The 18,211-nt window shown below is 36.4% G+C and overlaps 1 protein-coding gene across 6 annotated transcripts in view; it reads right to left on the reverse strand.

The window, feature by feature from the left end:
* Nucleotides 1-18,211, reverse strand: part of LOC150095932 (phosphatidylinositol-binding clathrin assembly protein LAP-like) — a 366,280-nt gene that overhangs the window by 16,538 nt on the left and 331,531 nt on the right. For all 6 annotated transcript variants that reach the window (XM_090409273.1, XM_090409270.1, XM_090409272.1 and 3 more), the window contains 3 exons: nucleotides 14,810-14,975; nucleotides 11,190-11,325; nucleotides 2,711-2,806 (listed from right to left, as the gene is read on the reverse strand). In XM_090409273.1, coding sequence (XP_090265399.1) covers nucleotides 2,711-2,806; nucleotides 11,190-11,325; nucleotides 14,810-14,975 — 398 coding nt within the window. The remainder of the gene's footprint in view (nucleotides 1-2,710; nucleotides 2,807-11,189; nucleotides 11,326-14,809; nucleotides 14,976-18,211) is intronic.

Here is an 18,211-nt window from a genome sequence, read left to right on the forward strand (position 1 = left end):
TCCCAACCTCTCTGTCCAGTCCTTCAGCATTTTAAGATGGAGATTTTAAGATGATTCTTAAAAGATGAGATCATATATATATAAACCTAAGTATCCAATTTTATTCTAGCAAAGAGAAATTCTACTATTAACACAAAACTTAAATCAGTGATAAAAGTTGAATAATTGAGTCCCCAAACTAAATTCTAGACACCCAACAAATGCATCTTTATCAAAGATTCATATGTGGAATCTTATCTAAAGGCTTTGATGAAATCTAAAAACCACATCAAATAAATTTAGTTTAATCCTTTATCCAAGTGTAAGCAAACAAAGTTTACACCTGAAGTATCTTCAGGACTTAGGCAATTAGTGGTAAAGGTGGACCAAGCTCTCATCACTACTTGTCTTAGTATCTCCCATAATGCAAAGCACATCTCCTTGCAGACATGTATAATGCTATGCATTAAGGGAAGGACCACCACCCAGACCAGTTCTGACCTTTATTGAAGTCTTGTCAGTGGGAGCCAGACCAAGAGGTAGTGATACTAAGGTGGAAGCAATGGAGAAGTCATATTTACCTATACAAGTTCCAAAAGGTGTCTCACCTTATTATTAAATTACTCTGAATTCAGACTAAATTTATTATAGTCTTGCCAAGTGGGAAAAAACTTCCAACATCTTCCTCTAAATCCAGAGTAATTTAATAAGAAGGTGAGACACCTTTTGGCAACTCATATAGGTACATATGACTTCTCCATTGCTTCCACCACCTCTGGGTCTGGGTCCGACTGACGAGACCTCAATAAAGGTCGAAACTTGGTCTGGGTAGTGGCCTTTCCCTTAATGCATAGCATTATACATGTCTGCAAGGAGATGTGCTTTGCATTATGGGAGATACTAAGACAAGTAGTGATGAGAGCTTGGTCCACCTTTACCACTAATTGCCTCAGTCCTGAAGATACTTCAGGCATAAACTTTGTTTGCTTACACTTGGATAAAGGATTAAACTAAATTTATTATAGTCTAACCAAGTGGGAAAAAACTTCCAAAACCACAAAGCCACTATAGCAACTCCCTCATTCAAACTTTCATAAAAAGTTAGTATTTTTGTCAAGATCAACTGACATTTTATTAACTATACCATGGGCTGAACAGCCTATCAGAGTTTAGTTTGGGGACTCAATTATTCAACATTTATCACTGATTTAAGTTAACAGTTTTAATTTAAATTTGTGTTAATAGTAGAATTTCTCTTTGCTAGAATCAAATGGGATAAACCACTTAAGTTGTACATTGGGAAATTCATGTCATGTATATTATCTGCTACTTCCAAATGATATCAATAATTCATCTTCAGTTAAAAAGCTTATACAAAAGCTGTTTACATCCTAGATGGATGTAAACTAAATCTTGTAAGATATATGCAATCTGTCATTGTTGTAATACAAGGTTGTATTGCATGTTTTTTTTTTAATGTTTTTAAGTCGATACTTACTGAGTTTCAAATGGATTAAAATCTCAATCCCAAACTGTTAGTACTCTTCATTTGGTATTCAGGTAGATACCTGTTAACATGAACCACGAGAGAGAGAGGAATTGGACATAACGTTTGAAGTCCTGGTCAATTCTTCATGTTCCTTAAAAGGCTACGTGGAGGCCTCCTGTTGGTTATGTAGTTTTAACCCTTAAGCAACCCTACAGTTGATCTCGATCTAATTATACTCTTTAAAGTATCTTGATTCCAAATGTCCAACTCAATGCTTTTTTCTGACCTTTTGCCAGAAAGAGATAAGAAGAAGAATCTTGTCCAAATTAAGTCCCAATAATCTCCTGATAGCATTCCTCCAAATGTCCTGAAGATTTGTAAGTAATGGAGAGAACCATCAACATCCAACTCCAAATACTACCTTGAAGACATCCAACTAAAACAACTGCCGGTATGTATTCTGCCAACATGAACCACGAGAGAGAGAGAGAGAGCCGGTGACAACCAACAGGGGACCTGCTTACATATGTAACCCATCTCACAAATAACATGGCAAAGTTTGGTGAATCTTGAGTGCTTTTCATTGGGTCTGGCAGATAGGCTTATTAGGTAAGCTCTCAACATTTGGTCTAGCCCATGACTTCTGCAAATGGGTTGCCAGCTTTCTCAATGGACACAGGCTATGTGTGATGGTGGATGATTCCTTATCTAACTATGCAACTAATGCAGGGGGTTCTACAAGGTTCTGTTTTCTCTCACCCACCCTCTTCCTTTTGTATATCAATGACCTACTCCAATTGACTGCTAATCCCATACAGTTTCACTCATGACAGCACACTTCTCATTCTCACTTGACAAACCTTACACCACACAAATCAACTTAGAGCATCAATCTCCACTGTCCTTGATTCTGATCTCCAAGCTATTCAGTGGGTTTTAGCTAACCTTGTCAATTTTAACTAGAAATTGAATAGGTTAAGACATCCATTCAAAGTATTGCTGTCAACTAGACAGCAATGCTTTGAGACAATACAGTCATGACTATTACATATTGTACTTCAAGAAAAAAATTTGCTTAGAAGCATGGTCATTTAAATATTTTCACTAATACTGAGCTTACAAATGAATAATGAATTTGGGACAAGACAAAAGACAAAAAGCCTGAGCATCACACACTGAATTATACTAGAATAATTTTGAGAATATCACATGGCACAGTGACGTACCATAGTAACCACTTACCGCATATGACTGTTGAGGAATCATTCCCGTAGATGCAGATTGCTGAGGAAAAGGTCCAGCCATCATTCCTCCAGCATTCCACTGACCAGTAGCACCCTAAAGAAAAAAATTCCTTAATGAGTTGCAACACATGCAAGCAGGCTGGACATTCAGAACATACTTTCATATTTGTTTTGCTTCTAAGTTTAGGTTTTATTTCACATATAATTACATTTTAAAAAATCTGAACGATGAATGTTCAATTTTGAATCTAATAAAGGATTATAAAAAAATGGAATTTCAGACAGTTAAAACAAATTTCATCAATAAAAATGACAAATGAATAAAATAATTGAATAAATTTCTATTGATTCCCCCCCCCCCACAAATATGCATATTTTATATGAATTTCATATGAAAGGTTGTAAACCTATTAATTAGATAATATACTAGTCGAACCCTGCTCTAGAGCAGTGCTTCCCAAACTGTGGGCCGTAGGTTTTGTTGAGGGGGGGGCCGTGAAATAATGAAAACAAATTTAAAATGTTTTAAGACTAAGTAATTTTTTTTTATTTTAAAAGAAACGTATTTAACTTTTATTTATTATTTCTTTTTTGTTATTTTTTATATTTTAATATCAAGAACTGTTGATATTGACTTTATATATCAAAACTCGTTTTATATTATCACTTTCATCCGAGCTAGTTTTCTGTTACCAATAAAAGTTTCGCATATACTTGACACATGAAAAAAAGCTTAAACAAATTCATGTGGGGAGATAGTAACTGCTTGCAGTGGTAAACAACATGCCTCCCTAATAGCCACTATACTGCAGAGGCAATAAAAACAAGTACTTTTATTATGCCAGTGAATAAGGTATGAGCAGTCTGTGTAATATATTTCTCAACAAATAGTGCAATTAGAGACAACTGGGATAAAAACACACTAATTAATGACTCACATGTCCCCCTCATACACAAACTATGCTGTATAGCCTGAAACAAAACCATATGTTGCATGGGCAAAAATCTAACTAAATACTATTGTTATTAATTAGATGTGTGCGAGTTCGATTTCCCAAGGCAGCAATAAAATTTAACCGAACGTGTTAAAATTCGTAAAAGTGTTAAAACTAAGTAATATATATATATATATATATATATATATATATATATAATGAATGTTATGGCATTTCACATATGGAATTCGGTTGAAGAGAGTTAGCATTTCAACTCAATTGTCAGCTATGCTTTTATCTTTCAGTTGCGCGATCTTATTTTAATTCCGCACCAATCATATGCACGTTTTAATAACCTGCCTTTGCTGTCTGTTTCACGTTAGGCTTAATTACCTTAAAGGGAGAAAAGTCACAAAAGAGAAAAATGTTCCTGGTCCGGGGATCCCTTATTCAGGTAATATTCACTAATTTCATGTTTTCAGTCTGTGGTGTGCCAGTATCGGTAAGTGGTTATATTATTTGATCTATTCTACATTAAAAAATTTAACCCTGAGATGGATAAGTGGCTGATAAAAAATAAAAAAAATCCCACAAACAATCAGAAGCAGCAGAAACAGACTTTAAAAAAAGGACAGTATTTCATATTTTACCAGAACAGCCCGCATCGTCTTCAGAACCAAAACGGTAAGAGGCAAAAAATGTAATATATGCATTTGATTTTTGCAATATTCGCTGTGTATGTTTTGTATTGAATATAAATACAAAATATTATAATAATATATCTCTCTATTACGATTTTGTTTCGAGGGGGGGCCGTGAAATATTTTAATTTTTGCAAAGGGGGCCCTGACATCCAGAAGTTTGGGAAGCACTGCTCTAGAGGGTTCCATGAATATTCTTTGAAAATAGTTCAAAAATTGAAAGACAGTTTACTGAATGGAAATTCATCAAGTAAACAAGAGTTCCACCCCTCCCATCCCTAACCTTGATTCACCATATTCTATCTTTCTCCTTTCCCCTAAAAATATCCTGTTTCCCTTTTTCCCAACGAATTTCCACCCTTGGAAATTCAGTTTTAATTTACAAACCTTTTGCTTTATTGGCAATTCTAGCTCCACATTTCCAGTCCCCCTCCCCAACTTTTCGGTCATACTTTTGCTGTGCTACATAAATGCTTATCGTTATATGCCTGATGCTGCTCCAAAAAAAATGACAACCTTGAACATCCTACAAAGGAGGTATGTCCAAAATTATTCCTTCCAAATATTTTTTTGTTTATGTCTCTAAACCACAGTTTCTTAACCAGGGGTGCGAGCTGGAAAATATTCCAGCATATATAGACTAATTATTTAAATCACATTTACTTTTTCCATGAGAGGAAAAAAAGTTATGCAAACTAAATTATATTTAAAATATATAATCTTTCAACCCATACAGAATTATTCTATTTCACCAAGAACCATTAAATAAGTTATACATATTTTTTATTTTAAGAAATTAAAAACCACTATATTCAAAAAATATTCCGGAATGTACTGCCACTCAAATGCTCACGCATGCGCCCAAGCCAAACGCACGGATACTTGCTGTGCATACACTCGCCACTGTCATTTCGTTGTGTAAAAACGTCAACAAAGTGGATCAACTGACAAACTAATGCTTTTTTTTTTTTTTTTTTGTTTTACTGGCAGTAATCAGTAAGTAAAGAACAATTGATTAAATTTTATATCTTGAATTTTGAAAAGTTTAGTAAGAACTAAAATTAATTTTTGTTCTTACTAAAGGATTACTACAATTAATTTATTAATTGTAGTAATCCTTGCCATGTCAAAAAAGACGTAAATGGAAAGATGATTATGTTGCTTACGGATTTACTTGTGAAACAAAGAAAGGCGGTAGGTACTCAAAGACCACAGTGCATTTTATGTTGCAAATTATTTTCAAACTCCAATCTTAAACTGTCAAAGTTGTTAGAACATTTCAACAATCAGCATGGTGGTAAAACTGCAGACATACACTTAACAACTTGAAGGCTAAGAAAGAAGGCATCGATAGCAGCAGTACCATTACAAAATTTGACCCTGCAGTAGTTCAGAAGCCTTTGCTAGAAACTTCTTATCAGGTGGCATATCTGTGCATAAAGGGAAAAACCCTCATACAATAGCTGAAGAATCTGTGAAACCATGTGCATTGGAAATTGAAAAAATTGCATTAGGTTCCGAAGCACATAAGAAAATTCAGCAGATTCCATTATCAAACTATGTGATTCGATCAAGCATTCAAGACAGTCAGGATATTTTACTGCAAGTAGTACAAGATATTAAAATAAGTCCTCTGAAAGTGTGTATTCAATTGGACGAGTCAACTGATGTTGATAATTGCAGTGAGTTATTATATTTGTGCAATACATAAAGGAAATTTTGGAAGAATTTTTATTTTGTGATCAACTGGAACTGAGGGCAAAAGAAATTGATGTTTTTAATCACATTAAAAACTTTTTCTTTGCACCTGAAGTATCTTCAGGACTGGGGCAACTCGTGGCAAAGGTGAACTAAGTTCTCATCACTTTCCTTGTTGTCCCAGTCCTGAAGATATTTCAGGCACAAACTTTGTTTGCTTACACTTGGATAAAGGATTAAACTAAATATATAATTTATAGTCTAACCAAGTTAAAAAAAAAAAAAAAAAAAAAAAAAAAAAAAAAAAAAAAAAAAAAAAAAAAACTTCCAACATTTTTCTGTAACCCAGAGTAATTTAATAATAAGGTGTGACACCTTTTGACAACTGGTATATGGAAATATGAGTTCTGCATTACTTCAACCTTGATACTTCACCTCTGGGTCTGGCTCCCACCGAAGAGACCTCCAATAAAGGTTGGAACTGGTCTGGGTAGTGACCTTCCTATAATGAACAGCATTATACATGTTCGCAAGGAGATGTGCTTTACATTATGGGATACTAAGGAAAGTGATGAGAACTTAGTCCACCTTTGCTACGAGTTGCCCCAGTCCTGAAGATACTTCAGGCGCTAACTTTGTTTGCTGACACTTGGATGAAGGATTAAAACTAAATATATAATTTAAACACTTGAAAGGAACAAAATTTACCACAGATGAAGTCATATCTGCAGCTGAAGACTGGGTTGTGCAACATGAGGAAAAGAAACTTGTTCTGTGGGTTTCGAGGCATACTGTGAAAGGATGTTGGGTGGCAGCTATATGTGTTCTAATGGGCTTAGTACAGGGTGGGGGAATTATTGATGCTGTTTCAGATGAACATTTCCCATGGAAATATTTATAGAATATACAGATTGCAGAGACCAAGTGTCTATGTAAAAGTGGGAGGGGTGAGTTGGTGAATCATTTATTAGTCTTACTGCTCTTCTCTGTATTGAGTCAAGCATTTTGAGGAAGCTTTTTTGAGCCCCCACTCCAGATGTGAGAGCAGTATTCAAGAGCTGGGCAGATTTGCAACTTGTATAGTGTTAACAGCTGTTTAGAGGTGAAGTAGCCTCTTGAGCAAAAGAGAAAACCTATTTTTTTTTTTTTTTTTGGAAACTGAGAATGCAATGGTTGTGATGTGTTTATGCCAGGAGAGACTTGATGTCAAGGTAATTCCGAGAAGAGAAATTTTATCTTGTCTGAGAATTTGAGTGTTATCGAAAACAATGCTGGGAGGAAATGGTTCTTTTTTTTTTTTTTTTTGTGAGAAATAAGACAGAACTGGGTTTTACTAGCGTTGAAGTTGACAAGGTTATCTGAGTCCTATAACTCCAGACCCCCCCCTCCGCATGTATGGGCTCCCAAAAATACATAAAGATAATGTGCCATTGCGTCCTATAGTGCATGGCATTGATTCCCCCACTTACAAACTAGCCAAGCATTTAGCCAAAGCGCTCTCACACTATACTGGCAACACACCATCACACATAAAAAACTCAGCCCACTTCAAAGCCAGTATAGAAAACCTTGCACTCCAACATAATGACATAATGGTCAGTTTTGACGTCTCCTCCTTATTCACTAATGTCCCCCTCAAAGAAACCTTAGAGCTAATCCAAGCTAAATTTCCTCCCGATATCTCAGCCCTATTTCAGTTTACAATGAACTCAGGCTATTTCGTTTGGCAGGAAAAATTCTACAAACAGATAGAGGGGACAGCCATGGGTTCACCACTTTCCCCACCCTTGGCTAACTTCTTTATGGAGACTTTTGAAGAGAAAGCCTTAAACTCATCCCCACAAAAACCTACCATATGACTTCGCTACGTTGATGATGTGTTCGCTATTTGGCCACATGGCCCAGATTCACTCCTCTCCTTCCTAACACACTTAAACAACCAACCCTAGAATCAAGTTCACCCTGGAAAAAGAGGCAAACAATAACCTCCCCTTCCTAGACACACTAGTCACCTGCCAACCTGATGGAACCTTGGTTTTCTCAGTTTATAGAAAACACACCCATACAGGCAGATACATTCACCAACAATCCCATCACCCCCCCTCACAACAATATGGAGTTAAGACACTATTCAACAGGGCAAAAATAATCTGTTCTAATGATATAGCCCCTCCCCTTCACAAAAAAGATTACTCTAGATCCATCACCATTCCCTACATCTGAGGCACCTCGGAAAAAATCAACAAAATCTTAAAAAAAGATGACGACCACCTGTTACAGACCACATAGAAAATTGGCATCCCTTATCCGCTCCACTAAAGACCAACCACTTCCCCTAGACCTACCTGGTGTATACCAGGTCCCTTGCAGCTGTAAACTGTCCTACTTTGGCCAAACAGGCAGGACAGCAAATATCAGAATCTCAGAACACAAGGATTACATCCGATTTCACAAGTACAGCCACTCTGGGCTTGCAGACCATGCTCTGGATACTCGCCACAGAATAAGATGGAAGAAAGCCACAGTAATACACCGCAGCAAGTTCAAATATGAAAGACCATTCATGGAATCAGCCTCAGCCCTTAGGAACATGCCAAACCTCAACAAATTTGGATGCATGAGACTGCCCCAAATTTGGGAAACATTTATCAGAACTACCAATACAGCCCACCAGGGGGCACCATCAGGACTTTAGGAAAACGTCAACTTCCTAGCTTTGGTTCTCATTTGCTGTTATGTAGTACTTGTGTGCACGTGTCTTTGTAATAAGTTCCCAAGAAGATGGCAACGTGACATTTGCCGAAATATCGGAAAGTATATATTAAATTTTATTTAATTTATATTTCTAGTGTACGCTGTCAATTCCTTAATTATTAGTTATCACGTATTTTATATACATATGAGAAAGCAGTGAAACTACATAACTGATATGTTCGTAGGACAAAATGCAGTGACTGAACATTTCATCTGCAGTTACATTATGAAACAAATGGAGAGTGGTCATGGCAGGATGAAATGGAGCCTGGCCATTTCATCCTGCCAGGCGGCACTCTGGACACATGATTAACATAGGGCATGATCTGACAGACTTAGGATACCAAATGAAAGGTGGCAGTATCCAGTAAAATGATAACAGGCTGTTTGTAGTATTCTGCAGTTCTAAGAATGGAAGGTTACTGGACAGACCAGTAATCATCAAGGCCAATGCTAGGCACCTACACCTTACCGATGCTCATAATGAACATGGTTCTCCCAGCTTGTTGCAAACCCATAGCAACCAGGGGATAAATAGCAGTGTTTCCCAAACTACAATCCAATATACCCTCCTTTATGTGGGGCTCCAAAATATATACCCAGTCAAGATAATCATGTTTATGCCTAATCAACTATGTCTACAATTTGCAACTGAAAGACATCATTGGACCAATTGTAAAATTTGATGTGGTAAAATTTTGTAAAAATTTTTGACATTGATTTTACAGAGGTCAAAATCATGTGAAAGGAACAAAATTGTATATTACTGCATATTAATGGTGAAATGCTGATTGTAAACCTGTATAAGTAACTGACAAAAAGAATGACATAGAATTGTTCATAAATTATAAAATATTGTAAAGGCTCAAATTGTACATTACATCGATATTTTATTAAGTTCTGATGTAAGGTAATGGAATGTCGAAAGTATTTCTGCCTCAAGTTAAGAGGATTAGACAAGATTATGTTGCCAACTTGATAGTGAACAAAGGCATTGAAGGCCATTCAGATGTGGAGATTTTTCCGCCAATACTGAAGGTCAAGACAACAGTGACGTCAGTTATTTACAGAAGATTCGAGGGTATCCGACCCTAAAACAAGTAATTTCAGAATCGTATAAAAGAGGTCTCTTGAGAACCTCAAAAGGAGACCTGGAGTTTTTCGTTTTGCTGCAGTTCATTGGCCCGCTCAGACTTCTGAGATTTTGTTGGCGCGTGACCCCTAGGCACAGGAAGAACCAGGAGAGGCAGATTATTCTTCAGAGATGAATTTTCGGTAACGGAACATGCCATGTGCGACCAGATACACTGCGCCTACAGTAGATTCAGAACTGATGGTGAGGCAGAAAGTAGCAACAATATTAGAAGTGTTAAATTAAAAATGTCAGGATTGTGGAATACTGATTATAAAGACAGACTGAGAATTTGTAGACTGCAGACACTAGCAAACAAGAGAAAGAGAGGTGATATGATTAAGACTTACAAACATCTGAAAAGGTCATATAGGATTACAACTGATGGAATGTTTCAATTTATGGAGGGTGAGGAGAGAATGAGAGGGCATCCTTGGAAGCTGAGAATGAAGGCTGCCAAGAAGGGTGCGAGGGCTAGATTTTTCTCTCAGAGAGTGGTCCATGATTGGAATGGATTGCCTTTGGATGTTGTGAGTGCAAGCAGTGTGAATGAATTCAAGAATAAGTATGATAGCTGGTGTATGTGGCCTCCACTGAAGAGTCTCTGACTCCCTAGAGGTCTCTCTTAATAATATGGTGCACACGTGTGTGTGTGTGTGGGGGGGATGTTTACCTGGGAATTTCTCAGAGGTTGATACCCACAATGTATTATGGGTGCTACAAGATATCCATTGCAGCTGATCAGATAACCCCTTCACAGTGATCATCTTTCCAGACAGCATAGGTGATTTCTGCAGAACTGGCTACGCCACGTTGGTATGATTGGAGTAGTTTGTAGGAAACTAGGTTGACTTCAAGGTATTACCATTGAATCTGCCAGATCCAAATCTCAGAGAACATCTAGATTATGTGGATTAAGAGATCTGGCATTTAAAACCTCTACCCCTAAACATTAGTGGATCTATGGAAAGCAATCCTAATGTGGTACAGCATATGTCCTACAATATTCAAAGGTCTTACAGAGTCCATGCCATGCAGTAGCAGTTCCAACTAGCGAGAGAGAGGCCTACAAACCATTAGGATGGTGGTCATAATGTTTTGACTGGATGGTGTGTGCTACACACACAGTAAAATTACCAAAACTTCATATTCTTAAGAGATGCTTCTGTTTGTATTTCATTACTTTTGTATGTTAGTCTTTCATAAAACTTATACCTCATTAAAAACAGTACAATAAAAATGCAAATTTAAACATACCATTGCTTGAAATCCACCATGTTGAGGAGAATTTGCCCAACCCATCCCTGCAGGAACATTTGATGTGGGTCCAGCCCACGTAGTACCTCCAGTTTTAGCAGGTGGTTTAGGAGATCCCCACTGATGGCCTGTTGGTCTAGAAGTCAAAATATATGGGAGGGGAAAAGTATTTAAAACATTTTACACACACACAGGAGAAAGCTAAACTATATAAATAAATGCTCAGAGCAAGCAAATGCAGTGCTTCATTTGCAATTTTCCCATTTGTAATAATGAAATTAAATTTCCAGTTTCCTCTTAATATATTCAGAAATATAGTCACTTCTTTATGCAATAATATAAACGAATGGCTACATTCCCAAAATAAACTTAAGATACGGAGTCTGGTTTGAAGCTATTCCACATACAGATGTGTGAAATTTGCAGCTGCTGCGAAATTAGCGATTTTTTTATTTTTTTTATCTTTTAATTAGCTAGTATATTTACTTATATTATGGTTTTTCTGTTCTTATTGTATTCAGTACACTGGCTAATATCTTTAAGGCATTGAAGATAGTTTTTAAAAGTGGAGCCACAAACCCAGCAGAACAAGACATAAAACTGAGGTCTGGTCAGAAGGTTTAATTCAAGATAATTAGAGTAGAGCACACTTAGTGCTCATCTACACAGTCTTGCCATAAATACTATTGAAGCTTCTGCACACTCCCATGCTGCATACAGAATTCTATGAGCCTGGTTCTGTTAGTGGCACTATGTGCAGGCAACATTCATTTGTTTATCAGTAGAGAGAGAAAGTTGTCTAGCTGTATGGTAACATGCAATGGGGAGATTATTAGAACCATGTAGCTGTAATAGCACTTCACAAGGTTGGAATGTTATTTTCAACACACTAAAAACACTCAGGATTAGTAGGATGTTTGTGTATCAGACTATTAGCTATTATAATGATACAGAAGACGTATCTGATTGCCAAAGAACAGGTCGACTATGCTGCGTGAGAACACAACAGCTTAATATGGCTGTGAAGGTATGCCTCCGACTTAATCCTGTGAGACTACAGAAAGTGATGTTGCGAGAGATGAACATTTTGTACAGAATAATATCATGTGTACTAACTGATGAGGGGTGAGAGACTATCATTGTTCTATTGCAGTGCTTCCTGAACTTATGGATGTAAAGGTCCCCTTTGGAAAAATTTAAATATTTCACGGCCCCCATCAAAAAAAAAAATAAAATAAAATTCTAATACAGACATATATTATTATAATATTTATTGTATTTATATTCAAGATTTTGCATTTGTAAACTTTTTTTTTTGTACTTCCTATCAATACATTTGAAATGAAACTTATATGAATAAGTATATGTTTACTAATATTCATTAAGCACCGAAATATGCAGGAAGCAAAATTTTTGAACCAACATCAATCTGATTTTTTCCATTAAAATATAAAAAACAAAAAAGAAAAACATTTTAAATTTGTTTTCATTATTTCACAGCCCCCTAAAGAAAACTTATGCCCAGTTAAACAAGGCCCCTGTTGTTTTCATCAGGGAACCAGGGTGAACAGTGAAAAGTCAGCTAATGGAACAAATCCTGAAACACACTCCAACTCAACATCAGAGTTCAAGATCGGTACTATCAACACAAGAAGCCTGAATGGCAAAGAAATGGAGCTAGCTGAGGAACTGGATAAGTACCAGATAGACATAATAGGGGTGACTGAAACAAAAAAGGCAAAAACTAGTGAGATCTTTCTGAGCAATAAATACAAAATGTTATATTCGGGCAATGACAATCAAGGAAAAGAAGGAATAGCCATAGTATTCAACACTAAATATGAGGCTGATCTTGAATTGCAGGCAGTCTCAAGTAGTGATGTGGGCAAATATCAGAACTGGACAATGAGACTTATTTGTGCCTATGGTCCCACAGAAGGTTCTACTAAAGGTAGAAGTGGAAGAATTTTCTGAGGCTTTAAGAAAGCAACTGACAATGAAAAATTGGTCCTTGTTGAGGATCTAAATAGAGTAGGAAATGATTGTCAGACATACAAAAATATTTTGAAGAATTGTTAATAACAGATCAATCTACCACCTATTCTAATTCCTGTCTTGGGCTCATCCAATGCTTCAAGCACGATGAGCATAAATACTAAACAAGTGAGAAGAAAGTAAACATTCTTGCCTAACTGCTTCTCCAACCTGAAGCCAATCAGTTAATCCAACACCTGTTCTTACCATGGCTTCTTGCTCCCTGTACAAGTTAGCTATCAATCTGATAGTGTTGAGAAAAACCCATTATTTTCATTACTTCCCACAGTCAAAAGCTTTTAGAGTAGTTTAAGAAACACATTACCATAAGGAGTTTAAATTCTTTATAATTTTCTGTGATCTGTCTAAGGCAAAGGATCTGATCTCTGGTACCCTTACTTTTCCTAAAACCTGCTTGTTCCTCAGGCATCTCTGCCTCAACTTTGGCCTCAAATCCTATTTAGAATGATCTTCAATAAAATTTTCTTGTATGAGATATTAAACTAATAGTTCTATATTTCCTGCAGTCCTTCATATCTTCCATATCCTTATAATCAATCTATGAAACATCATTGCTTATTGCTGTTAAGCTACTTAACTGCTCTTTCAACTTCAGGCCTAAGTGGAGGAGGTTCTAAATCAAAACTTGTTTTAATGAGGTGTTGTTTAACCATATATGCCACACCTTACCTAATATCTACAATTACTACAGAATTAACAAAACAACTGTTACCTAATCCTCGACACAAAGAATGTGGTAATGCAATCACTATTCCCTAAATCTGGGGTATGTAAAAAAAAAAGGCAGAATTTTGAAAGAAATACAATCTCTGCACCACCTTCAAGTTCTGCTTGAAACTAGCTGTCCTTATCCATTCCTCTATGGACTAACTCCATCTTTTCTAAGCTTCTGGTTTTTCATTGTTTTTATATGTTGGTTGGCCTACTATGGGTTGACTGAAAGATATCAACTTGGAAGAACAAATACATCTAACAGACCATGCACTTGGATGGCAAACATGGAATTCAAATGGGAAAAACTGTTTCATCACAGCAAGTCCCAATGCAGCCCCACCTCCAGAATCTACAGCTACCCTCAAAAACCAACTTAATTTAAATAAGTATGGATGTGTTAGGATTCCTGAAATATGGGAAACTAATCTTTAGGAATCCCAAGTTACAATCTACGCTTCTTACAAGTACCCATAAAGGACACTTCCTGCCAAGGGACTAGACTTTAGTCTATGTTTCTTTTGTGTGTGTAGATAAAATTTATATTGTATGCTCTAAAGATGTCTGATAGCGCAATCCTTCCAATATTTAGTCTAATTCTTTATACCATTTTCATCTATTTAAATGTTCCCCATCAGTTATATTGCATAAGGCCACCTTGATTATATACCATTCAGTTTCCCTGTAAAGCCACATTAATTACTTAAAAAAAAATGTCATAGAATATTTTTCTAAAATCTTGGCAGCATGTACAATTTTATGTTATTTAATCACTTTATAAAATCATATGATCACATTCAGTGTAGTTTGTTATTGCTAATAAGAAACTTAATAGTATTGAAATCTAAGCTCACTTTTTAAGTGCTTGCTTTGGTCCATTAATGTCTAAATTCTGGGCCAAGTTTGCTAATGTAGAATCTAAATCTCCTTTCACAATACCAGTTGCTCCAGGACCTTTATCTCCTATTCCTGATAATTTAGAAGACTGAGGTTGTAACATATCTCCAAATGCATCAAAACCTAAATAAATAAATCTTCCAATGATGTACTTAACATAGATTATTATTAATAAACTTTCATTAGATATAATTATATAGGAAAAGATTCCTCTGACAACTATTAATCCAAATTTCAAATGTTTTTAAAGTTTCTGAGTAATACCTTCTGTAAATTCCCATATTGTTTCATAACTCTGTAGTATTTCTTATGGATATAACCACTAGATGAAATGTTTCTAAGTTCCAGAATAAAAATTAACCAAAGTATATTCACCAATCTGTTAAACAGATCACTGGAGTCACGATATTATGCAATCACTAAGAAATCAAATTACTAGTAGTAAATAACTGCTGGGATAAAATATAAAGAAATTGGTTTATAAAAGAACAAACTAATACCAATTATACTGAGCTCTGGGCAACAATGACAAGGCTAGTTATATACAGTTAATTTCCTCATGCAAAACAAAAATCTGAGGGTTTTGACTAAAAGAGCATAGGTCAGAAGTCAATCTGCAATTTCCTCAGAATATAATGAGTAAGTTGCATTATAGATAGCAATGCAGTAATGAAGATGATTATATACCTAACTATTTTAATGACTACATACTGAGATAGGTCACATGCAACTACTGAGCTGCCAGTTGCTGTCCTCTACCCCACACTATTAATCCAAATTTCAAATGTTTTTAAAGAGGTCTAAGTAATAACTACTCATTTAGTTGTTTGAATGTGAACTTATATCATGGGTTTCACTATTGTCCATAGTTTCTTTTAAAATAGCGATCAAAGTTCAAAGCAAAAGTATACGGTGATGTGTTGACAACTGATCCAATGTCTTAGCACTGGGTGAATCTAAATATGCCAATTTTGCAATAGCATGATTCCTCCCCTCCCAGATTTCTAAAAAAAAAAAAAACATTTCTGATCTACAGATTTTTGTATCACTACCCATGAAGACACCTGTAGCACCTTTGAATGCCTATCAGTGAATAATGGTTAGATAATTCAGAAATCTGGTCCAGAGACCGACCAGAGTAATTTTTTTTCCCCCAGGCCATGATCAACCCAGCCAAAGAATTTCAAACATTCAGACCTCAAAGAAAACCCACCCACTCTTTCTGCAGAAACTCAAATATCACCTCCCCCCAGCACTATTCATCTCAAAATTCCAAACTACAAGGGTGGTCTGAAAAATTCTCTGCCTAACAATGAAAAAACTTATTTCAAATTTCAAATTTATTTTTATTTTTCAACATAATCTCCCTTAAGACTAATACTTTTATTCCAGCGACATTTTCCCTGTAGTGGTTCTCAGTAAGATCTGCAAAATATCCCTCTACAGCTGCAATCACCTCGTGATTCACTGACCAGCAAGGAAGAGATAGAAGTCAGAGGGAGCCAAATCTGCAGAATTGGGTGGATGTTCCAGCAATTCATAGTGCAGATCCCTTAATTTTCCCATTGCCACAACACCTTTGCATTGTCCTGATGAAAGATAATTTTTTTCTTCTAAACCGGGTCTCACGAATTTTTTTGTCTAGTCTTGTTAAAAGATTGGAATAATATTCCCCAGTTATTGTTTTATCCTTTTCAAGATAATAAACAAAATGCCTTTAGCATACCAAAACACCAAATGCCATGACATTTCCTGCTGATGAAACTGACTTGGTCTTCTTTGGCACTGAACAAAGAGGCTTCTGTCCACTGTTTTGACTGATGTTTGGATTCTGGTGTGTAATGGTGAATCCAAGTCTCATCCATAGTAATAAATCGATGCACAGAATCAGTTTCTTGTTAAAAAGGTCCAAGCACTGTTCAGAGATTTTCATGAGAGTGCATTTTTGATCTATTGTGAGCAAGCACAGCACCCATCTTGTGCAAAGCTTTTTCATTTGTAATTCTTCATGCAAAATATATCCTACGCTTTCTTTTGAAATGCCTATAATCTCAGCAATTTCACGCACTTTGACTCACTGATCATCCAATACCATATCATGCATACTTTATGATTTCTGGTGTTGTTACACTTTTTGGACATCCTTCACATGGATCATCTTCAAGGCTGGTACAGCCACGTTTAAACTCGGCAGCCCATTTCTTAATTGTCGAAAATGAAGAAGAGCACCCATAAGCTTTTATGAACTTTAAATGAATTTCTTTTGGTGTCAAACCTTATTTTATAAAGAATTTTTATAACTGTATGATACTCAATTTTATCCATTTCAAGGGATACAGACAACACTTTTGCTTCAGACAGCTGTATAAAACAACCTACTTGATAGAATGACTTGCAATTTCACATGTACCAACTTAGAAAAAAAAATCTTGCCAATCGTGTTGCCATCTATGGTTGAGGCCGAAACTTTTCAGACCACCCTCGTACACACTAATTCCTTTCGACCCAAGGGTGGCATCTGTGCACACATCCGCTCTGGTATACCGTGTCAGAGAGCACCTCACCTAGAATCATCCAACTTTGGCCCTCTTTGGTTGAAAATATCCCTTCCCCACTCAGTCAAATTCATTTGCTGTCTCCATCACCCCCCCCCCCCCAATTCAACCAACCACTATGAGCTCTTTAATTTCCTCTCCTTAAAAACTGATTTTCTCCAGTGCCAAGTGGGACACCTTCCACAACTCCTATGCTTCATTCCCATGGTTGGACTATTACTTCTGGCCTTCCAACCCAAACATATGCAACGAACTAAAATAGATGCAAAGTAATCCTCGCCAGCATGGAAACATTCCCCACACTACTCTGAACTGTCACACCCTAACTAAGCCCTGGTTCTCCAAAAGATGTGCCAAGGCTGTACAAATGAAAAACTAAAACATACCATAACTGGCTCAAGTCAAGAACTCCATCCTCTTTTAGAGCTTATACTAAAGTCCAAAATAGATGCAAAAAAATCTAATGCTTCCAAAACAGTGTTCAAAAGAGCAAAAAGTTGCGAGTAGCAGCCTGTCCTAAATGGCAGCCAAGCCTTTTGGTCTTTTGCCAAAGCAATTGGCTGTAACTTCTGCCCAACACTATTCCCATTCAGAACTGAAGCCTTTTGGGGCTCTTTTAGAATTACTTACTTTTACACACCAACCAAGAGTTCGCTTAGAAAAAAAATACATTTCTCTAACATATCAAGTTCCTTAGTACAATGCAAGTTTTTCTATTAAAAGGTTTCTGCCTGATTTCTGAAGAGAACTAACTAGTTCGAAACAGCTGTCGGACCAGTGAAACCTTATCAAAATGGACTAATA

The sequence above is a fragment of the Typopeltis vanoorti genome, chromosome 19, assembly GCF_054136105.1.
Source record: "Typopeltis vanoorti isolate ZY-2024b chromosome 19, IOZ_Tvanoo_1.0, whole genome shotgun sequence".
Classification (NCBI taxonomy): domain Eukaryota; kingdom Metazoa; phylum Arthropoda; class Arachnida; order Uropygi; family Thelyphonidae; genus Typopeltis; species Typopeltis vanoorti.